This window comes from Adiantum capillus-veneris, chromosome 22 (genome assembly GCF_014529385.1).
Source record: "Adiantum capillus-veneris isolate H3 chromosome 22, ASM1452938v2, whole genome shotgun sequence".
Lineage (NCBI taxonomy): Eukaryota > Viridiplantae > Streptophyta > Polypodiopsida > Polypodiales > Pteridaceae > Adiantum > Adiantum capillus-veneris.
Window position 1 is genome coordinate 121,129,207 of NC_140952.1, and position 24,871 is coordinate 121,154,077.

Consider the following 24,871-nt stretch of genomic DNA (forward strand, 5'->3'; position numbering starts at 1 on the left):
GAGAGTAGCGGAATTAGAAAATTAGGTGAAGCACTTTTGTGAGATTACTTTGTGAGCATAGCGGGTGAACTTAATTGATGGTAGCAACATAAACATGGTACTTAGTTAACTTGGCATGAACAATACTTTTGCAAGAGAGAGAGTTTAGAGAACATGAAAACAATTGAGGACCAGATTCATACGGAGCCGGTCCCCCCTCCAATAGGCATTTGTATTATAGTTTCTTCCATCAAGAGAGACTTGGTACAATACAATCTTTGTGTTCCTTGTGACCTTGGTGATGCAATGAAGATGGAAAGCTTCATGCATCAAAAGCATAACATAAACTTTGTAGAAAGCATTAACTATCCCAAGCCTCAGTCCCAAGGCCTCAAACACCTTTGAAGGTGGAGAGAGCTAGTGGGGAATGAGGATAGGGGAGAGGAAGAAGAAACATTCCATAGGAGAAATAAATAGTTCCTCACTTATCATCACTCTTCTTGCTAGCATACATAATAGCATAGTAATGAAGATGGCTAGCTTAAGCATTGAAGCATCATGGCTCTTGGTTGGATTTGCATTCCATAGCCAAGAGCGTTGGTGTAGAATCTTACTTCTTACAAGCTTGGAGAAGGAGGTGGAGTTCCTCAAATTTCACCAAGTGAGAATGAATCCATAAAATGAGTGTGTGTGTGTGTGTGTGGTGTAAATTTTCCACATGCTGCAAGCTCATTGGACCCCTCTCCCTCTAGCCAATCACATGCTGCATGCTTTCAAGTACATGGGTAGTCTTTTGACAAGTGTCCTCCTTACCCCTTAGAGAGAGAGAGAGAGAGCTTGAAAATATCCAGATATTTGTTGGATGGAACTAGAAGCTCATTGGACCCCTCTTTAGCCCAACCAATAGCATTCAAGCACAACACGTGGTTAAGCATAGGGAGAGTCTCACATGTGTCCCATATGCCCTTTGAAAAAGGGGTGCCCTTTGGGTGAGTGGAAAGTTAAGTCAAAGATTCCCCTAACTTTGGGACTTTCATGCATATGAAGCTTCTCAAGTACCTTCTTCATTAAGTTTGTAGGGTCTCTTTTTTACTCAAGCACCTTACTTAAATTTGTGCACAATAAAAAGAGAATTAGTCTTATAAGACAAAAAAGCTAGGTTCGTTGCATCCATCTAGCATCTTTGAAAGAATAATTCTTAAACTTAATAAGGTATGGTTAGATAATCTTACCGTTTCTTAATACCTTGTCTTCATGTCATAGGATGGACTCAGGTTGAAGTACTTCTTCTTGATCCTCAATTTTTGGAGGATCAACAACAACTATTGCTTATTTTGATGGGGATCCTTTGTAAGGCTTACGTAGGCTCTCATGGAAAACATGGTGCATGAGCCAATGGTTGGGCAACTTTAATTAATAAGCCATCTCATTGATTAGCTTAAGAATTTAAAAAGGATCATAATATCTTTTTGCTAGTTTAACATCATATTCTTGGTGGTCCATAGGACTCTTGCCCGTAGTATGCCTCAGATGAGCCTTGAGAAACTTTAGCAAGACCCAATCATTTTCCTTAAAGGCTAAGGCTCTTCTGTGCTTATTAGCAGCATCCCTTTTTGCCTTTCCTGTGAGATGGATATAACCCCTTTAATGTTTTGAAAAGATTCTTGTAGGTCTCTGCTATATTTATCAGCAACGAAGATATTCCCATGTAATTTAAGTAGGAAGGGACTTTTGGATCTTCCTTCTTTAACCTCACATTACCCCCCATTAAGTATGACAAGCACCTCAAGTACCTTAGTCATCACGCATCACTAGCACCTTAGTCATCAAGCACGCACCTTAGTCATCAAGCACGACAAACACCTCAACCTTAGGTCGGGTTCCCACCTAAAGCTCAACCCTAGCTTGCAAAGAACTTTCAACACTAACCATTGGAGGTCTTTAATGAAGCTAAAACTAAGGTCTTTTAAGCTCCATTAGATGCACATTGCTCTTGATATACTACCTCCTTTTGGACCCTTATATAGATGTAACCATCTCTCCTCTTGGTCCCCTACCGAGGTAAGTCTAGAAGCACTTATTGCACATTAATCTTTGATAGACCATCTCCTTTTGGGGACCCCTATTGAGATGCAACCATCTCTCCTTTTGGTCCCGTGTTGAGATAGGTCTAGAAGCACATGTTTCTATTCTAACTCTGGTTCCCGTTTATTCTCCCACATTAAATGATAAGTTTAAAATGAGAAAATCATTTGGTAAAGTTAGATATTATATTTTATGACAATACCTCTCTCTTGAAATCATAGTCGTCCTTAACTATGGGGAAGATAAGATAAAGCCTAGTCATTAGTCCATGTTACTTAGCGGGTAGAGGATCCCTTTTTACCCTTCGACATCATTCCAAGATGGATGACTAATCCATTTGGTGCTTGGGAGACATAGCTTCCGCAAGAATGTCTGATCTTTAGTCCATATCATACTTCCAAAGTAGAGTGACAAGTTCTACTTGGTGTTTGGGAGACGTTGTCACCAACAAACATGATTCTAAGCATGCATACTACTTAAATTTGTGCACAATAAAAAGAGAACTAGTCTTATAAGACAAAAGTATTTTCATTTAAAATGCATTTTCATATGCTTACTCTAGTCCAACATTGTAAGCATTGACAAGGTTCATATTATCCTTAAGCTAGCTTCTTTGCATCCATCTAGCATCTTTAAAAAAATAATTCTTAAACTTAATAAGATATCGTCAGATAATCTTACAGTTTCTTAATACCTTGTCTTCATGTCATAGGATGGACTCAGGTTGAAGTACTTCTTCTTGATCCTCGATTTTTGGAGGGTCTGCAACAACTATTGCTTCTTTTGATGGCACTCCTTTGTAAGGCTTATGTAGGCTCTCATAGAAAACATGGTGCATGAGCCATTGGTTGGGCAACTTTAATTAATAAGCCATCTCATTGATTAGCTTAAGAATTTAAAAAGGATCATAATATCTTTTTGCTAGTTTAACATCATATTCTTGGTGGTCCATAGGACTCTTATCCGTAGTATGCCTCAGAAGAGCCTTGAGAAACTTTAGCAAGACCCAATCATTTCCCTTAAAGGCTAAGGCTCTTCTGTGCTTATTAGCAGCAACCCTTTTTGCCTTTCCTATGATATGGATATAACCCCTTTAATCTTTGGAAAAGATTCTTGTAGTTCTCGGCTATATTCATCAACGACGAAGATCTTCCCATGTACTTTAAGTAGTAAGGACTTTTGGATCTTCCTTCTTTAACCTCAAAAAGGTACTTTCCCCATAGAAGTATGTACAATATCATTGTACGTATACTCTATAAGAGGTAGGTACTTCTATCATTGAGAACATTGATCTACTTCCATGACATAGGCTTTTAGTAGATCAAGAATCGTTAGATAAGTTATTTCACTTTGGTCATCCGTTTGTGGATGATAGGCCAAAAGAGAAATTTAATCTACTTCCTAGATTCTCAAAGAGACTCTTATTGAAATTACTGATCATTCTAGGATCTTTGTCCCACACTGTGGATGTTGGAAAGCCATGATGCTTGAAAATTTGAGATCTGAAGAGGGTTGCCATTTGATGTGCCTTAATAGTCTTTTTGACAGGCATATAGTGTGTTTCCTTGTTAAGCTTGTCGATTGAAACAATCCAAGTTATTTCCCTCAATCAAATTTCAGCTTTGGTATACCATGCGTTTTGAAACATACTCTTGTATGTTTACTTTTCATGGTAGACCAACATAAATACATTTCTACTTCTCGAAGAGTAGATTATGGAATCCCTTTTGTCCTGCATAAGGAGAAGTATGGGATTCATACATGACTTTCATATTGTATGGGTGATTAACACATAGCCTATTGCCATTTGGAAGATAACCATCCTTCAAGGTGAATGATTCTTTTTTTCTTCCCTATTGCAAAGGCTATAATTATGTACTTAAAGTCTCGATCAGTAGCATACTCATCTATCATAAAAGATAGATCATTGTGAGTTGCTATAGACACCACATTTACCCTTGGTTGTTGTGAAAGTGTATTAACCACTTGATTATGCTTGCCAACAACGAGAGAAATATGAAATTTAAATTGCAAAAGAAAATTTTCCCACCTCATTTGTTTGTTGGAGAGCTTGGTTTGCGTCATGAAGTTCTTGAGGCTTTGTGATCCATTCGTAAGATGAATGGAGTCCCCAAGACATAGTGTTTCCACGTGTTTAGGGCATATAGAATAGCTAGTAGCTCTTTCTCGTATTTGCCCAGTACTCACTTATCAAAGTTGAGTCTTTCACTCTCATATGCTATGGCATGCCCTTCTTGAAGCAAAATAGCTTGAAGGAAATCACCACAAGCATCACATTGGACCTCAAATGTCATTGAGAGATCTAATAGTGTGAGCACACATTGAGAGATAAGCTTCTCAAAAGCTTCTTGCACTTTTGTAGTCCATGAATACTTAATGTTATTTTTTTGTTAAGTCATGTAATAGACCTGCTATTAGCGAGATTTTTTTTTAATGAAGCATCTATAGTATGCACACATACCTATAAAGCTTCGTACCTCCTATAGATTTTTTGGATTAGGCCATCCTCTTATTATCTCTAACTTTGTTGGATCCATACGGATGCCATCCTTAGAGATAATGTGACCTAACTATTGAATCTCTTGTAGGAAATATTCACTTTTCTTTTGAATAATTAAAAGCTTATTCTCTCTCACAACTTGAAAGATTACCTGGAGGTGCCGCTTGTACTCCTCAAGAGAATTTGAGTGGATTGAAGATTTTTGTCCATCATGAGTTTGAATGTGTCTAGAGCATTTGTCAGGCCAAAACTTTGTAAATTATCAAATAGATCTTCTACGCATGGCACGGGAAATCTATTTTTGATAGTATAGTCGACATACATGTGATATGTGTCATCTTTATTTTGCACTAAAAGCAATGGTGAACAAAATGGAGAGGAGCTAGACCTCACCATCCCTTTTTCCACCAATTCATACACTTAATTCATCATCTCCTCTTGTTGAGCTTGTGAAACTCGATAAGGAGGCTTGTTAGGCAGTGAGCTTCCTGGTAGGAGCTCAATTGCATGGTCATCATCCCTCATTTTAGAGGTAGCTCACTAGGGATGTCATCAATGAAAACATCTTGGGATCAATTTGGGAAATTAGACAACTCTATTCCTCATGATTCTTTTATTGCAAGGATATGGTGTTCCCCAAAACTCATTAGCATCTATGTACATGCTCTTTTCCCTGTAGGTGAAGTAGATTCTCCTTTCAAGGAAATTCATGTTGGAAGCCATGAAGTTAAACCATGGTGCCCCAACCATAACATTCTCATGTTTGAGAGGGAAGATGAACATAGCTTTGGACATGAAGCCTTAATTTTCCAATGAAAGAAGTAGCTGAGACATCTTGTCCCTTGATAGCTCCATTGGCTTTCAATGCATCTCCTATCTTGTGGGCTTGCTCCGTGGATATGAAGTTGTGAGTTGAACTAGTGTCAAACAAAATAAATTCATCATGCTCTTGAATCTTTCCCCAAGCATAGGAAAGGAGAAATCCTTGGAAAAAAAAACTTATAGCTCTTTAGGAGAAAGTTTATATTTACCTTTGTGAACTCCCTTCTCCTTGGACCGATTGCTGTTGTTGTTGGAATAGCCTTGGTGAGAATTTTGGGCATTGGTTTTCCTCTTGGCATTACTTTTGTCTTTATTTTCCATGGGCTTGACATTTCATCTAGCCCATTGTTGGAAATTGATGTGCGAAGCAACCATGGTGTGGTAAATTACTTTGGTGATAGAACCAGGCCGTTAAGAGTTGACATATGGGTAATCTCGCAAATAATTTTTCTTTTGCAAGGCAAAGTCTATCTTTTGAAAGACAGTAGCCTTGAGATGTAAATCCCAAAACTTGTCTACATATATGTGGTTAGAATTGTGAGAGAGAATCCTCGAACTCTGCCATTTGGTGAGCACTTTGTCCTTTGCATTGCTTGCAAGGAATTGCTTCATGATGGAAACTCGTAGAGTTTTCCATGTCTTTGGGGCTTCGCTGTTGCCACGAAGGCTAGCCCACCATTGACGAGCCGATTTATGGAAGTGCATAGCTACATGGTGTAGCTTGGAGGACTCCATGAAGCCCTCGTCTCCAAAGGCCGCATCAAATTGTTGGATGAAGGCCAATACATTGTCGGTAGCACCAAAGGTGCCACCATAGGTGCGACCATAGGTGAGAAAAGAGATACTCTTTCCTCCCTCTTTAAATTTCTTTAACTTTTGTGACCTTCGCCATGCAGTGTAAGATTTGCGATGTCCTCCCCTCTTGTATTCTCTAGAAGAATAGACATAGCTTTCATTGGTAGAGGAGGAAGGTGAAGAAGAAGGAGAAGAGGGTGACCTCTTTCTTTCCCTTTTGTTCCTTTGTTTACTCTCCTCCCTTTTGGAGTGACGAGGAGAAGGACTATGGGTTAACTGTTTCCTCTTGGGAGGAGTTGGCAATTGTCTAAACCGCCATCTTCATGGAGCCACATCTTTTGAGGAACTTAGGGAGTCATTACTTTCTCGTTCTTTGGATTCCTCCTCTCGTATGGGAGAGAGTCTTCTTTTGGGGTTCTCACCAAGAGGCCTCCTAAGCTCTCTCTCCTGTTTGAGAGGAAAGGAAATCCCATAAGCACGAAGTTGTTGAGTAACTTCGGCTTGCAAAGAGGGGTTGCCCATAGCTTGTTGCAACCTAGTAACAAGATAATTAACAAACATGGGGGCATCATAATTAACACCTTCATGTGCAAAATCAAAGTTATCAATATTCATTCTACTCTCTTGGTTATTGTCAGCCATGTTAATTAAACTTAGGTGTTTACTTAGTGTATGCTTTGGCAATTCAAAACCTTAGTTGCTACTCCTCTTAGCCTTTGAAAATAGGCACTTAAGTATCTACACCCATGGCTCGAATTGGTTAATTATAGAGAGTAGTGGAGTGAGTCTAACATAGCGAAGTTGCCGAGGGATAGCTCCTTTCAGACTTCTTATGACTCAATAATGGTAAAGCCGTAGGCAAGTCTAAAAAGACTCCAATATTAAGACCAAAGCTCCCGAGGTGTGCACCATATCCCACATAGTGGGCTCAACAAAATCGATAATAGATCCTAGTCCCACTTACCCTAATATAATTAACAAAAACAACCATTAATAGGCTACTTAAGGACCTCTCTTCTTAAGCAACAAAAGAGAAACCAAATGCTTTGATACCAATGTAATAGAAATGGCCTATGAACTTTGAGAGTAGCGGAATTAGGAAAGTAGGTGAAGCACTTTTGTGAGATTAGTTTGTGAGCATAGCGGGTGAACTTAATTGATGGTAGCAACATAAACATGGTACTTAGTTAACTTGGCATGAACAATACTTTTGCAAGAGAGAGAGTTTAGAGAACATGAAAACAATTGAGGACCGGACTCATACGGAGCCGGTCCCCCCTCCAATAGGCATTTTTATTATAGTTTCTCCCATCAAAAGAGACTTGGTACAATACAATCTTTGTGTTCCTTGTGACCTTGGTGATGCAATGAAGATGGAAAGATTCATGCATCACAAGCATAACATAAACTTTGTAGAAAGCATTAACTATCCCAAGCCTCAGTCCCAAGGCCTCAAACACCTTCGAAGGTGGAGAGAGCTAGCAGGGAATGAGGATAGGGAAGAGGAAGAAGAAACATTCCATAGGAAAAAGAAATAGTTCCTCACTTATCATCACTCTTCTTGCTAGCATACATAATAGCATAGTAATGAAGATGGCAAGCTTAAGCATTGAAGCATGGCTCTTGGTTGGATTTGCATTCCATAGCCAAGAGTGTTGGTGTAGGCTCTTACTTCTCACAAGCTTGGAGAAGGAGGTGGAGTTCCTCAAATTTCACCAAGTGAGAATGAATCCACAAAATGAGTGTGTGCGTGTGTGGTGTATATCCCCCTAGCACCCCCTTTGCTTGCTTGGGGTGAGTTGTAAATTTTTCACATGTTGCAAGCTCATTGGACCCCTCTCCCTCTAGCCAATTACATGCTGTATGCATTCAAGTACATGGGTAGTCTTTTGACAAGTGTCCTCCTTACCCCTTAGAGAGAGAGAGAGAGAGAGAGCTTGAAAATATCCAGATATTTGTTGATGGAACTAGAAGCTCATTGCACCCCTCTTTAGCCCAACCAATAGCATTCAAGCACACCATGTGGTTAAGCATAGGGAGAGTCTCACATGTGTCCCATATGCCCTTTGAAAAAGGGGTGCCCTTTGGGTGAGTGGAAAGTTAAGTCAAATATTCTCCTAACTTTGAGACTTTCATGCATAGGAAGCTTCTCAAGCACTTTCCTCATTAAGTTTGTAGGGTCTCTTTTTGACTCAAGCACCTTACCCCCCATGTATGGGAAGCTTCTCAAGCACCTTCCTTATTAAGTTTGTAGGGTCTCTTTTTGACTCAAGCACCTTATCCCCATGTATGGGAAGCTTCTCAAGCACCTTCCTCATTAAGTTTGTAGGGTCTCTTTTTGACTCAAACACCTTACCCCCCATGTATGGGAAGCTTCTCAAGCACCTTCCTCATTAAGTTTGTAGGGTCTCTTTTTGACTCAAGCACCTTACCCCCCATTAAGTATGACAAGCACCTCAAGTACCTTAGTCATCACGCATCACAAGCACCTTAGTCATCAAGCACGACAAGCACCTCAATCTCAGGTCGGGTTCCCACCTGAAGCTCAGCCCTAGCTTGCCTAAGGTCAAAAGACTTTTAACACTAACCATTGGAGGTCTTTAATGAAGCTAACCCTAAGGTCTTTTAAGCTCCATCAGATGCACATTGCTCTTTGATATACTACCTCCTTTTGGACCCTTATCGAGATGTAACCATCTCTCCTCTTGGCCCTTGCTGAGGTAAGTCTAGAAGCACTTATTGCACATTGTTCTTTGATAGACCATCTCCTGTTGGACCCCTATTGAAATGCAACCATCTCTCCTTTTGGTCCCGTGTTGAGATAGGTCTAGAAGCACATGTCTCTATTCTAACTCTTGTTCCCATTTGTTCTCCCACATTAAATGATCAGTTTAATATGAGAAAATCATTTGGTAAAGTTATATATTATATTTTATGACAAGAAAAATCAGCAAACAGACAAGACAAAACCAAACCTTTGTATAACTACCTTTACAAACCACTTCCCAAGTGCAATGGGCTATGCATGCGCATGCACAAGAGGCAATTCGACAAGCATTCTGGCTCTACCGATTAGCTTCTTGCCCATTCAAAAAAAGCTTGACAACGTGATCAATAAGGAGTTTCAAAATGTATTAGCCTACACCTTGAAGCAACACTCCAAGAAGTTAAAAAAGCTACGTAATGGCCGATTTGTGATCAATGATATATCACCTACTAGAGCTGTAAAACTTGCAACATTAGAGGGAGAGGAGATCTCTATCTGAATCAATGGTTGCAGATTAAAGAGATATCATTTATCGCTAACTGCTGACATGCTAGACAAGATTCATCAAGCAATGGATCGGAAGCGGATTGCTCAAGCTATCCAAGACCATGCCAAGGAGGAAGCAAAGTTGCGGATTCTAAAGCGCAAAAAAATACAAAACATAGCTCACTAAAAATCCCATCTCCTCCTAACGAAGCAATTTAGATAGAGCCAAATTGGCTTGGTGGTATGGATGTACAAATCAATGTCCAGCTGGCAGATGGATCAACAAAAAGAGCACTTGTGGATACTGGTGCGCAAGTCAATGCCATGAAGTATTCAACTTATATCCAGACGTTAAATGAGATATTGATGCCAATAAAGATCGAACTCAGAGCAACCAAACAAAGGCAGAATGGTCAGGTTAGGTCAAGCTAATGTATCAATGAACATTGACGGCCATCACTATCCATATGAATTCCATATAATGACAGACACTGATCTTACTGAAGCAACTATCTTGAGAGTGTTGTGGATGCAAACGTACAAAGTTTTTCCAGATTGGCAAAATTGCACCCTACAGTTCAATCTTAAGAGCACCTTGTATGTCACTCCTTTGGCACCAACATATCATACTTGGAATGTGGAGCCAGTGCAATCCAAATCACAACCTGCATTGTAGCTTAAACAATGTACACAAACCCATGGAAAACAAATCAGATGAGTCTGGGTAAAGAAATCAATAATGGGAAACCAAACCAAAGCATATATGGCTACCCAAGCCACCAAATTCAAATCAGCCTTCCAATTCAATCCAGCCACAATTAGGAGGAAACAAAACCACTCAAAGCTATTATACATGGAAGAAGAAATCCACGCAGCGGACCAACTCTCTATTTAACCAACCCAATAGTGCAAAAAAACTGAGGTAGCTCATGTAGGCTACAATTACCATGCACATATATGGGGCTTGAGAGCGAGTTGATGGTGTAGGGCATACAACATATATTGGAGATGGGGGTTGATTATTACTGTAGAGCAAAGACACTACCAACTGGAGGTCCGCGTCGTGTAGTGGTTAGTGGAGATCAAGGCTTGCACAACGGGGGCTACGTTTGTGACAGAGTGCAAGGCGTTCACAAGAGGTTCGAGGAGAGCAACATGTGTAGGAGGTCGCAAGCATTGTGGGAGGCTGGGTCGTTGGGGTTGTCTTAGATCACAATTATCATCACAATGCACATGCGTTAATGCTGCTCTTAGCTAGGGCCAATAGAACCACACTTCTAGCGATGAATCATGATTCGCGACCCTTGCCCGCCCTCATCACTATATCACACGGGATGGTCAAATGGGATCAATGGTGGTGGAGGAAAAGGCAGAGCGCGTCAATCATGGTCCGTCAGATTTGAGGTTACCCCAAATTTACAAGTTTGCCCGAATCAAATTTGCCCCGAATTTACTAATCGGCCCACATTTACAATATGACATACTCGAATCCCCTATATTTCAACATACGCATGAGAGCGCAGTGGTTAGTGCACATGGCTCGTGGTGGGGATCGACCCGAATTTACAAGCCTGCCCGAATTTACTTTCTTCCTGAATTTACCAAACGCCCCGAATTTACCAAATGCGCATCTGACGGCCCATATCACCTCATCGGGTCGTCGATCCCAGTTGAGCATGCCTGTGCGAGGTAGTGTGGAGGGCAGGCTGCAATCATTCTCTTTACAGCTAGATCCATGCAACAATGGCCCACTAACTTCAAACAAAATTTTTCAGTCAAACTCATCTATATGGCCTTTTGCCCTTTTGGACGAGGGATTAGCACAATGCTGCAGTAGCAGCGATGCAGTTGGGCAGCGAGCCAGACCCAACTCCGAGGGAGGCGATGACGTGGAAGGACATTATTCCAGGGCGATGCGAGCAGCTGCACGTTTCTTTACCACTTTCTGGCTCCGTGTCCGTGTCTGTGTTGGATGCGCCTGCCCACTTGCAGCCCACCAGGCCCTTCGCTGCCCTGCTGGTCCCGCGAGAGCAAGAGCAGGACTGGATGTTTTGCACCTCCAACGGTCTCTGGGACCTCCTTTTCTCCTCTTCTGTTTCGCGCCTTGTAGTCTTGCGCAGATTATCCCTTGCTCATGGCGGCGGTGACGAAAACACAGAGAACCCTGCAACCTGGTTCACCGATGCAATCATACACAATCTGTGCCAAATACCAGGTATTATTCATTCCCACCCTTTGTCTATACCTTCTGCTACCGCAGATGACTATGATGATGATGGGTCTTTTAAGAAGCTCTTTTCTCCCCTGCTTTCATCCTTGTTTCCATGGAACCATTGCCCTCTTGGTCCCTTATCTGATCCATATGTAGTGTATGAAGATAACGTGGTAGAGCGGTTAGTAGTTGAGATGCGACACTCTGAGGCCCTTGGTAGTGACATCCTAGTGGAGGATGTCGAGCTGGCTTGTAGCACAGATGAGGCACTTGGTGGTGCAGAGCCAAACAAGCGTGAACTCAGGCGACGAATGCGGTTCCACCAGATGCCAAATCTTATCCAGACAGAGGTGTCGGTTACCCTTTACAAGGATGGGCACCGTGATTCGACGCATGGGCTGCAAGATGTTAGGCTATTGCAAGAAAGGCACAATGCCGCAGGTATGTCTGATAATGTGAGCTCTGTGCAAAACCATGAGGTCTTTCAAACGGATTTGGAGGTCCGGCCAGACCACTCCAAGCTTGTCCATAAGTACTTGCCTCCCATAGTTGCTGGCCTTGTCCTCGCTTCCCCATGCTTGGCGGCGTGCATTGAAGCAAATACCAGAGCAAGAGTCTTGACGATTGGACTTGGAGGAGGAGCACTACCATTTTTCTTGCATAAGCAGTTTGGATTTTCTGTCTTGGCTGTTGACACAGATGAAACGGTCGTAGAGCTTGCTCGCCAGCACTTTGGCTTTATTGAGAATGAGCATTTGCAAGTCCAAATTAGGGATGGCATCAAAGTTGTATACAGCATAGCCCACCAAGCTTGTAGGAATAGCCTTGAGTCTAAAGAGGTTTTAAGGGAATGGGAAGAAGCTAGCAGAGATTATGACCAAGAGACTTCGACTGTTTCTGTTCATGACGACCCCCGCATGCATGTTATTGTGGTAGATGTGTGTGCCTCAGATGCACGCTTGGGCCTGCTCTCACCTCCGCTGGACTTCTTGACTGATACATTTCTGCTCGCAGTGCAATTGGGCTTGCACAAGGGTGGTATGCTGGTGATTAATGTCATTCCAAGGGCAGAACAAAATTTGCGCTTTGTTGCAGAATCCTTGCGCAAGTTTTTTGCTGGTATTTATCGGATACAAAGTGATGACAATCATGTTTTGTTTGCGTTTCGTTCCAAGATAGCTGACATTAATATGAGCTGCAGCTTTGCACGTCTTGTTGCACATGCTGTCGGTGAAGGCTTTTTCGATCATATTGAAGAGGTTGATCATTTGTAACATGCCATTGTTGCTGATGTGTTTTCTTTCCAAGTGTAGTAGGCGTCTCGGTCAGCTATGGCTTGAAAGGCTTGGGGGGGTGCACCTCAAAAAATTAGAGTGTATAACATGCATTCATAAGGAGGGTGTTTAAATTCATATAATTTATTCTAAACTGTTTTACTTATAAAAGGGGGTGTTTTGTAGTTGAAAATTAGAAAAAACCCATAAGTTTAACAAGAAAAAGAGGTCATTTTATTGCCCCACCCTATTTACTTACAGAGGGTTTTTTTATACCATTTGGATGCACGTGAGAGATGGTTTCTTACAAGTGTACCCCCCCCCCCCCCCCCCCCCCCGTCCCCCTTCCTCCTCCTCTTGAGAGCAAAATGGGGCCTCACCATCTCAGCTGTTGTGGTGAATGCAGATTGTCTTATCATTTAACAAATTTGGTGGACTCGATTTAGTATAGCATGTACACAATACCACTGAATATGTTGTCTAGTGTTGTCCGAGGCAGGCATCAAGTAAAGAAGGTTGATTATGGTGATTAGGAAATAAGAGTTAAAAGCTTACAGAGTGTGATGAAAATAGTTGAGATGAAATATGTTCTTGCCCTTTTCACAACCACAAGAGTAAGGTACCCTTTTCTTGCTTAGGCCATTAAGAGAAGTCAATAGAGGTGTCGAAAAGTGCGGAAGTTCTAGTATTGGAGTATTCTGAGCAGCAGCAACAACTCTCTTTTACCTAACGGCAAACCTTAAGGGTACGATCGAGCTTTTTTGATTGCAATACAACTTGGCCAAGAAATAAGCATTTACTTGCTGAAAAGTGTCAGTTAAGTTGAATTCAGACACCTTAATTTGTTTTTTAAATGTAGGAGTCCATAATGTCATCTACAAAATGTAACTAGTATGAGCGAAGTGTCCGTCTCTTTTTAGGGCTTGGGTTGGGGGTTATGACAAAACTCTTTCACTTCAAAATTGTAAGGTATTTTGTGTTTTTTGAGGTACAACTAAGATTTGAAAGATCCTGTTGGGTATTTTTTACTACCTTAACCTCTAAGGCTGTGATTCCATTGGTAGATGGTAAGTTTTTTACTCTTGAAAATTTTCTATGAGCAGCCAAAGCCCCCTTTTTAATCAAAGAAAGCTTGAATTAGAAAAGGCACTTAGGACCAGGTTACTCCTCGAATCTACATGCAATGGTAAAAGGTTTCTAATTGTCTAATTTTTGCAAATATTTCTTGGTACAGATTTTCTAATTTTTTCAGAACTCGATAAGTTCTTTTCTTCATGTAACTCTTTGTTTTTTACTCGAATTCTCTCTCTCTTTCCTTCTTTTCTTTACTGAGACTCGGTTATTGGGTCCACCCAAAAAAGTTTCTTTAACTAATAGGACCACCCATATTTGTTGCTTTGGGACCTCCCAAGTTATTGAAAGGGCAAAGGTCCTAGGGGGCAAGGCTTAAAGCTATGGTTGTGAGGTAAGGGGGGACCAAAGACTATCTATAAGAGGGTACGTTGGGTGGAGAAGACACTGCATGGTCGCCTAGGTTCTTTTACCAACACCCTCGTGAATTCATCTTGGTTCTCATGTTAGTCGTTTAGACAAGCGATTAGGATTGAATACCAATGTTGATTTAGGTACTTTAGTTGACGTAACTGAGCCACATGCTCAATCGCATGAATCAAAGAAGATTTTAGATTATTACAGTTTACGAATGGGAAATCACGTTCGTTAACTAGGTTTAGTTAAGTGGAATGATAGACCTGAAGAAGGTTCACTTTTTAATTGAAAAATTAAGAAAACCCATAAGTATAACCAAGAAAAGGGATCATTTTATTGCCCCACAATATGTAAGTATAGGACCATTTGAATGCACATGATGATATATCAATGTACCCCCCAAGGAAAATGGGGCCTCTCCATCTCAGCTGAAGTGAATGTTGATTGTCCGTCATTTAACAAATTTAGTAGATTCGATGTAGTATAGCATGTATCCCTCAATATGTTGTCCTAGGCATGCATCAAGTAAAGAAGGTTGAAAATGGTGACTAGGAAACAAGAGTTAGAAGCTTTTAGAGCATGATGAAAATAGTTGAAATGAAGTATGATGTGTATGTGTCCGCCTTGTCGACAACTACAAGAGTAGGGTACCCCTTTTCTTGCTTCGGCCATTGCATATGTTCTTTGTAGTTCATTAGGGTAGCGATACATAATGTCGCCCACCTATTCCTCTTGCATCTACATGCTCCTTCTATCGTTGGTTCCTCTCTCTTGCGACACTCCAACAAATAAGGAATTATACATGTGAATAAGGGAACTTCATAGTGCAGATAGGTGTTCAAAATGTCTGAAGTTTTAATATTGGAGTCTTTTGAGCAGCAATAACAACTCTGCTTTACTTGAGGAAAAAGCTTCCAAATACTCTCGAGCTATCTTGATTGCAATTTGCAATGCAAGCCTTGTAACAAATTTATTATTGTTGTGCTTTCTTTGTCATTGCAACTCAATGAGGACAACCTAGCTTGTGTGGGTTTAAATGTGGCAAGCGTTGAGTATAGTTGTCTATTGTTGGGGGATATGTGTTTGCAAGGTGAGCCGGTCATCACCGGGTTGCTCGCTATGGGAAAAAAAGATCGAAAAACGTGCAACATGGAGCAATGGGCTCAAAAGACACATTTGGATGCTTACAAATGATATCTTAAATGCTTTAAATTGATAAAGTTTATAGACATGGAACTTGAGTATAGAATTTAGCTGTTAATGACAATGCTAACAAAAAAAAAAATCACTTTGAAGCCCCTTCGAATTGTCTTTTACAGCCCTTAATGCTTCGTGTTTTAATTTTCCTTTTCATGTCCTCCTTGATGCCCTTGTTAATCCTCTTTTATTGCTCTCTTTTATGCTCTGTAAAACTGAGAGAGATTGAAAGCGAGGATCCTTACGAGGATGAGGAAAAAGTTCGAGAGATTAGAGGTTTTTAGAGGCTTTTTATTTCCTTAATTCACAGTCGCTTCCCTTAATTTTCTTGTGGGTGGCCATTACTTGGCGCTACCCTCATCTTGGGCGGCCTTTTCACCAAATTTGGCTTACATATCGACCAAAGAATTGCCAATCACAATATGCTTTTCAATAGCTCATGTCGAGCAATGGTGTAGGGAAAAAGAAACCGACCCTTAGCTCCCATTTCATAAGCTTATCGACCGAGGCATTGTTTAGCACCACTTTGAGAACGATTATCCACCAAAGCATTGCTAAGCACAACTTCTTTCTCGATTGGCCCATGATTAAGTAATCAGAGTTTTCTTACCACCATGTTGGACATATTTTGCAATCTTTGCAATTCAAGAGAACACATTTTGAACAAGAAGCTCCTCAATCACTTTTGTGATGTATGATGTGCACCACATTTAGCATACTTATCAACCGAAGCATTGTCAAACACATAGAAAGCTCCTCAAGCAATCTTTGTGCTTTTGAAATGCTCCATACTTACTATAATTATGGACCAAAGCATTGCCAATCTCAACACTTGGCCCACATGTTGACCAAGGCAGTGCCAATTCTTCAAAATTTATCTGCTTTCGTATCAATTTTCCCTGCTCATGGAAGCCCAAAATTGTAGAGAGCTGTATTGGTGATAAGTTAAGCAATTAATGCCCAATTTCAGCATTGTAAAGCACATGCTCTAGTCCATGCTCATCCCATGCCATATAGTATCATCCAAGACCCTATAAAGTTGAATCCAAACACTCGAGAACGCATCTCAAGTTGGGTCCAAAGACAACAGATCCATTCCCCAAAAAATATCAAAAGACCCATAAATTCTCCATCCAAACTCTGCTTAGCGAGCCATAAAGATGGGCTTGTAGAGCATTCTAAGTACTACATTATCAACCCATAGATTCCACTATGGCAACTTTCGAGCATATCCACTCATAGCATCAAAAATTGCATCATCAAAAACACATCGTTTGATGCATACATAGCATCACCTGCTGATGGCTGATTTGAGATTTAATCTTAAAAAATGAACTCGCTCTCACATTTTTTGGACAATATAATTCTTTTTCCTACAATATGTACTCTAAGCTCAATGTCATCAAATTTACATAATTTGTATGTCGCATTGTCAGAAGCATAAAGTACTATAGATGGTCCAAATCAATATTTTTGACCATCTTCTGGATAGCAGTGTACTAGTTTCCAAGCTATTGTCATAAACAAGTGTTAGCGGGTCGTTGCGACGGACGTTTACAGCATAACTGACTGGCACTAACATATTGTCAATACTCAGGGAAGTAACTCGCATGGGACACGGAGACTCTTCGAGGGTATCAATTTCAAGAAGTGAACCTACGGAACTAAGCTATCATCAGTACTAGCAAATCTATCACTCTCTACTCTGAAAAATCTGCTTATGTCTTGTCTCACCGCTGTAGGTCATCACGTCGTTTCATCTTTGAGGGTGTCAATCTCAAGACGTGAACCTACGGAACTAAGCTATCATCAGCACTAGCAAATCTATCACTCTCTACTCTGAAAAATTTGCTTATGTCATGTCTCACCGCTGTAGGTCATCATGCCGTTTCATCGACCAAACGACTCGAAACGCAACGGAACTTTAGGGGGAGGTATACTAGGCCTAGGTACACTATCCTACAAAGTCTAGAGGTCATCCGACATGGGACGCAAATCACGATCCATCATGGTCCAAGTCTTGAAAAGTGCAACAGAACTACCCAAAAAGATCTCCCTATGGGATAAGATTACTCCCCGAAGGTCGAAACGTCAAAAAAGAACCATTTTTGTCCTCAAAACTGTAGATTGTGCTCACAGACAGGTAATAGCAAACCACAACAAAAATGAAAATGATTACATATAAATGAAAGAAGATGAGACAAGGAACACAATGCACTTTTCGGAATTGAATATTGATTTTACCAGAGATTGAGAAAAATGGATTACAAGGTGATGTTGAGTTTTCGCCTCTAGTCATACGTTCAAAGCTCTTCAAAAACTTTAGATAATGTTGCCATGGTTTGTTCAATCTAGAAAATTTGAAACCTATACCTAGGGCTTCTCATTTTGTCAATGGCCGGTTTACAAGGCTTTTTAGTTCAAGACAGAAGAATTACAATTTGAAGTGTACAGAAATGCGGCTCAATAATTATGGCTCCTCTTTTATACCAAGTTTTTTTGAAAAAATAGTGTGAGTACATCAAAATCATGGCTTTGTGGTAGTGTAGCCAACTAAGAGGAGCTCGTTAGGTAATTCCGCTAACATTCCCCCCTTGTTAATCGTTGCGCGTTCTCATGCAAGCTTCGTCTTTGGCTTCAGTAGTCGATATGCCTTTTCTTGAGCGTCTTTGTGATTTGTATGAACTTTTTTGCTCGAGCAACCATGTCTTCTTGAGTAGATAGGTCCTTGAATGGGTTGTTGAGGATGACGCTGATATGGTGCACTTGTAGGTCTTTGGTTAGCGGGTTGAACATGGTGGAATCCATTTCAAAGAAGCTGGTCATGAATGCCTCTTCAAAAGTTTGCATATAATGTGAAGGCAAAAACATGATCTTGGTATACACTCCCATAAGGATATTGCGATTGGGAACTTCTGTTTCGAGATTCCATGCTATTCCTTGCGTGCCTTCTAGGAATACTTACCATGGGTGATCTCAAGCTTTGATGTCCTCAAATGCTTGAATGCATGTGGTGATGATCATCTTTGCAATCTTTGTGAGCATTTGACGGGTCAAATCTGAGACATCTTCCATTTGGGGGATGGTTATGGAGTGAGCTTAATGGATCGACCTTTGGAGCGAGTTTCTTTTATAGAAAAATCCCAACACCACTACCTCCCATTGCCGCTCCTTGGCACCTATCGCCACCACCACCACCACTTTAGCTTACTATTGGTGGTTAATGGCACTAGCTTACTACCACCATGTGCTGACCCTAATCCTACCACCACCGCCCATTGCCGCCCCTCCTTCCAATGGAGTAGCCAAGGACCTCCTCTCTCTCTCTCGCACACTATCTCTCTATCTTGCTGAATCTCTCTCTCTCTCTCTCTCTCTCTCTCTCTCTCTCTGTGTGTGTGTGTGTGTGTGTGTGTGTGTGTGTGTGTGTGTGACGCCCCTCCCCCCCCTCCCTCCACCTCTCTCTCTTGATAGTTTCTACAATGTTAAGATTCTCTTTTTTTTTGCTTCTCCTCCTCCTCCTCCTCCTCTCTCTCTCTCTCTCTCTCTAAACCCAAGAAACTAGCGATTTCGCTAGTGCCTTGGGTTTTTTAAAATCAAACCCCATGCACCTCTCTTTATCTCATGATCCCTTCAACCCATCCTCTCTCTCTCTCTCTCTCTCTCTCTCTCATCTCTCTCATCCCCATCGCCCATCCCCCCCCCCCCCCTCTCTCTCTCTCACCCATCTCTCTCTCCCCATCCCCACCCCCCTCTCTCTCTCTCTCTCTCTCTCTCTCTCTCTCTCTCTCTCTCTCTCTCTCTCTCTCTCTCTCTCTCTCTCTCTCTCTCTCTCTCTGCCCCTAAATCGATCTTTCCCCCCGCCCACCATCTCCAACCCTCCCCTGTGTGTGTGTGTGTGTGTGTGTGTGTGTGTGTGTGTGTGTGTGTGTGTACGCTGTGCCCTAGCCCTAGCGCCAGTCTTTGTCTTTGCATTCATTGTTTCCCAAAGGGCACAGGGCGGCTCTGAGGGGAGGCGTTACAACCCAGCCAAGCCCTCGCAACACCATGCCTTAGCGGCCTATGCCGATTTCATTAGTTGCTCAAATGTAAAGCCCTCAAATGTAAATCATAATCTCTCTTTATTTTGTGTCAATTGTGCACCTAATCTCCTCTCCTCTCCTCTCTTTTGTCTGCTCCCTTCTCACGCCATGTCTGTCAGAGATGCAACGGACTTTGGCTCCGTGCTACAAGTGGTATCAAAGCTTTGGAAACTAGTACTTAAGCTCGAAGACAAGGAATATCAACAATACACTTATCTTGGGGGAGTCACTTTGTAATACGCTCAAGAGACAACTCTGTGTATCCGGATGGGGCTCGCAGTCCATAGCTGTGTTGAGGTGGTTGGAGAAGAAGGCGGGTATCATGTGCAAGTTCAACTGCCAGCACAGAGGCAACACACAGTGACGTCATCACTGACGCTCACCAACCCACGATTGCACACCATTTTCTTTTATTGGATTTTTCTTTTGTAAAAAATGATCATGGCCTTATTTGACCTTTTCTGGAGGTTTTTCACAGTAATGTTGAATGAATCCTATTTGATGATGGGTGTCCCCAAGATATGTATGCGAAATGAGAACTTGGACACAACCCCACACATCTCACTTTGTCTACTGTCGACAAAGACACATCTATCAAGTTTTATGTCATCAAGCTGTAAATGGGATTAGACACTACCTCAACAAATATGATGATGCTAATGGCAAGACCTCCCTCGCGGATTATGAAAAGCCCCACTTATTTTTGTAACCCATTCTCATGAGGTTAACGGGTAAACTTAAACCCGAGGTTTGGGCGTAAACCAAAAACCCCGCATGATGGTAGCTCATAAGTAGCACCAGGTTGTGAGAAAACCTAAAACTCACGGTTGACGAGTATACCAAAAACTTGTGGTTTCGTGAGATGCAGAATTAGTTCAAGGGGGCGTATGATGATAATTGTACCAAGTTTGGTTGAAGGGGGCGATTGTGAGGGTCAACCCAAACTAGGCGGACACACCATTGTGTGAACAAGTTGTAATGCTTCTTAGAGGCCTAAAATGTAAATGATAATCTCTCTTTATTTTGTGTTTAATTGTGCACCTTATCTCCTCTCCTCTCTCTCTCGTCTGCTCCCTTCTCACGTATGTCTGTGAGAGATGCAATGGACTTCGGCTTTGTGCTCTACACATGCCATGCCTTAGCGCCAACAAAACAGGCTTTTGTCACTACTCACCGTTTTGCACCTCTCAACATTTTTTTGTTGGCCAAGCTTCAGCCCTTGGCAGTTCCCAAGTGGAAAGTCGCACATTAGAAGTGGCTCTCAAAGGTGGCTCTGATCAAAAGCCTTCCTCATCAAGAATAAACACCCCGCAAAACCTTGGAAGGACTCAACCAAGCTTTGCTGCAGTCGTAGCAGCACCAAGAAATCTTGATCGGATCAAACAACTCCAAGCAGTCCTAGATCTAAGTAATGGAGGAAAACCGTGAGCTCAAAGCTCAGCTTGGCGCGTTCGAGGCACGTTTTGACTCCATGACCGAACTAGCCACCAATAAGGTAAGGGAAGTTGGAGCTAAGGTCACCCAAGTTCACTTAGCAAACCATCACTAGGGTGCAAACTTGTGTGACAACAAAATTTTGCGAGCACCGATCCCAAGAAGAGAATGCACTCAAGGTCCGCATTGGTGGTCTTGCCTCACCATGGTGCACCACCGAGGACGCATTGGTGGTCTTGCCTCACCATGGTGCACCACCGAGGACACTCTCGAAGAAGCACTTACCAAGATGAATAACATCATTCAACCAGTCAACATCAAGACGAATGCCATATCTTGGATCAACGGTACACATAGACGCATGCCTTCTGAGCACTGTGTTACCTTGAAGGACAAGAAAGAGCGGATGAAATTGCTACGCCAATCACATCTCCTCAAGGGAGAAAAGATCTGCATCACTGAGGAGCTTACTTCAAATCAATTCAAGCTTAAAATGAACTCAAGAAGATGCACGAATCCCGCAAGCAAGGTAAATGGGTGATCTACAATAGTGAGGCAAAGCCATTATTCAGGAGTTTTGAACTCCTAAAGCGGCTCCCGCTCACTTGACTCCCATTAGGTTTTGTTTTCTTTTCTTTACCCTATCTTTGGACTCTCAGTCCTTAACTAATATGTATCTCATTGTCGAACCAATCGGCAAAAAATTATTGTATTACTTTTGTACCCAATCCCATGGGTCATATCCGACCTCCATGGATGATAATATAATCTATCTATCTATCTATCTCTCTACCTCCCCCCCCCCCCCCCCCCCCCCCCCCCCCCCCCCCCTTATATCCCTCTCTACCCGCCACACACACACACACACACACACACACACACACACACACACACACACACAGAAGAGGAGACGGGGAGAGAGTAGGACAAAGAGAGGGGGGGGATGGAGAGAAAGAAAATGGGGAAGAAGGGGAGGGAGAGGGGTTGGTGGAGAGAGAGGTAGGCCCCCTCCCTCTCCCCTGCCACCCCTCTTCCTTCCATCTCCCTCTTAATTGCCTCCTCCCTCCTCTCTCTCTCTCTCTCTCTCTCTCTCTCTCTCTCTCTCTCTCTCTCTCTCTCTCTACTAAGGACATGGGCACTATGGATGGATTAGAGTCAATGCAAATGACCATGGAAATAACCACCGATGTTGCCACGTGTTCCAAAAAGCATGCAACATATAATGACCCACTTTGCTAAATCATATTGAGCATAGTATTCTCAGCTTGCTTGCTACTGTTCGAGTGATTGCAAGTACGCATCAACATGGAAAAACCTAGTATGAGAGCCAAGAGAGTAGGAGTAGGAGAGAGAGAGAGAGAGAGAGAGAGAGAGAGAGAGAGAGTTTGGTGGATACAACGGTCTGTCACCTAAAAGCCGGATACACGCCAAACTTTGTTGTACTCAATCCTTTTTTCAAAACAAACCTTGTAATTATGTTATTGATGGTTCTCAAATTGTAATTTAGCCTATCATTCTCTATTATCGACTCAGAACCTACAAGCCTTGTAAGTGGCCAATGGCCATGGGAAAGGATCCCAAGTTTTTATGTCAAAACCCTTAGTTTTGAAGGACACATTGTCATTATCTCTGGGAATTATTGGACGTCGAGTGAGAGTTGTACTTCTGCTACAAGCTGTAATCAACCTTTCTCCTTGTCTGGTAATTAGAATTCGATTCCGAATAGCACATTGTGTTCCTTGTCTCTTGCTCTTTAATCTAAGTGTAATCATTCTCAATTCTGTTGTGGTTTGTGACGTCTTGTATGTGAGCTAAATGCGTTGATTTGAGGTCTTAAATGGTTACTTTTTTATGTTTTGACTTTGGGATGGTGTTTCTAAGCTCGAAGGGAACCTTTCCGTGTAGTTCTTCTATTTTAGTTTTCTATACATTTTTTGGGATGGATCGTGATTTATGTACCTTCCTAGATGACTGCAAAATTTGGTAGGATTATGCCCCTAAGTGTTGTAACACCTCTCCTCAAGTTTCATTGCATTCCGAATTTGTTTGGATGCCGAAAAGGCGTGATGACCTAGAGCGGTGAGATCGGACATAGGCCGATTTTTTGACTAGGAAGTGGTTGATTTGCTATTGTAGATGTATGAACAGTTCTCTAAGTTTAATTCTTTGAAATTGACAATCTCATTGACTCTCCGTGCCCCATCCCTAGTCACTTCCTTGCGTATTGACATTATGTTAGTAACAGATAGCTATGCTGCATAACGTCCATCGTGGCGACCCGCTAACATTGGTGCCGTTGCCGGGGAAGTCGATCCTTAGGTGGTGAGTGACCTAGTTGTACAAAAAATCATTTCCACAGATTTTGACACCCATTCCATTTACACTTAGACACTAAAGCAGCTAGACGTAGGTTTAGTGCTGCTTAGTAGAGACTGGAGTCAAGGACCAGCCAGTGCTACTCCTTATGAGAAAAGAGAGTTGTGAGTGAAGTACAAAAAGTATTTTGTTCTTTAATTTTCTTATGCTTAAAAAGGACTATTTCACCATACATTTCATTTTCATTTCTGCATTGTTAAACTTATTTATGTTTGTGGATACATTTTAGTTCATAGGAGTAGGTTAAGTTATAATTTCCACCATTAATTGGGGCCAAAAGGATCAGGGTATAAACTGTCCAAAACCTTATTTTGGTACCAAAGAGCATAACTCTGAAAATTTGCAAAATTGAGGTCAAAGCTTCAAAGCTGAATTAAACTCAACAAAACCTTGCAAAAAGGGATATACAAGCTTGTAGGAGACGAACTAAGGAGTTCTGTCCCAGATTGCCTATCCTACATGGATTGCGATCCATGTACTTTTTGGCCAGTTGACTAGAAACTGTCTTCATTTTTTAGAACTGACTCTCAGACGCCAAAATCCTGAGTTTGGCCAAAAATAGGTTGCTAAAAGAAAATCTAAATCAAGAAATTGGGCTAAACTGTACAAAACCTTGAAAATTGAGAAAATTTGGGAAAATTGAACGTTTAGTTATTCAAATTCAAAAAGGGGTGAAAATTGGATTCAACTAAAGGCAAGGAACCAACTGGAAAAAAATTCATGACCAGATGCTGGTAAACATGGATCGCGATCCATATACCAGGTTGACATTTGGACATGATAATTGACTAGTACACTCATGAGAACAGAGGGAACAACTTTTCCAAAAGGGTCCATAGTAAAAAAGTGCAAAAGCCTGATAAAAAGAACGTGCAAAAGCCTGATTTTTTTTTAAAAAAAAGTTGATTGCAAAAAACCGCAAAGTAGACACAAAATCTTGCTTTTGGCTGGGAAAAAGTGGGTTAAATCCAAAAATATTTGGGAAAAAGTATCCCCATACCCAACATTATAAGCTCACCAAATCTCATGTCAAAATGATGTCCAACATGGATCGCGATCCATGTACCTCATAGGGATTTTGAGATGGTATTTGACAAGTGGACAATTGGTAAGATTTAAAGAACATTTCCCAAAACAACTACTGTCAAAAAAGTTCAAAAAGTGCAAAAAATGGTTCAAGGTGAAAACCCTGGAACAGACCCAAGGATTGACTTTTGGTTGGCCTAAAGAAGTCTAAATCCTACAAAAACCATAAATCTGACATTAGTGAATGAAAGGGAAGCTGTGTGCCAAGTTTCGTGCAATCTGATAACTAGGTACATGGATTGCGATCCATGTTCCTCTGACACGGAT

At 41.5% G+C, this 24,871-nt stretch overlaps 1 protein-coding gene across 1 annotated transcript; it reads left to right on the forward strand.

Moving 5' to 3' along the window:
* The first annotated feature begins 11,262 nt into the window (after window positions 1–11,262).
* On the forward strand, window positions 11,263–12,958 carry LOC147430124 (uncharacterized). Its single transcript, XM_086496277.1, has one exon. The coding sequence runs from the start codon at window positions 11,298–11,300 to the stop codon at window positions 12,939–12,941; it is 1,644 nt and encodes a 547-aa protein (XP_086352403.1). The 5' UTR covers window positions 11,263–11,297; the 3' UTR covers window positions 12,942–12,958.
* Window positions 12,959–24,871: the final 11,913 nt, after the last annotated feature.

What these genes read in the sequence shown, in the direction of transcription:
- LOC147430124 (XM_086496277.1), top strand. Translation starts at nt 11,298, where the DNA reads ATGCAGTTGGGCAGCGAGCCAGACCCAACTCCGAGGGAGGCGATGACG.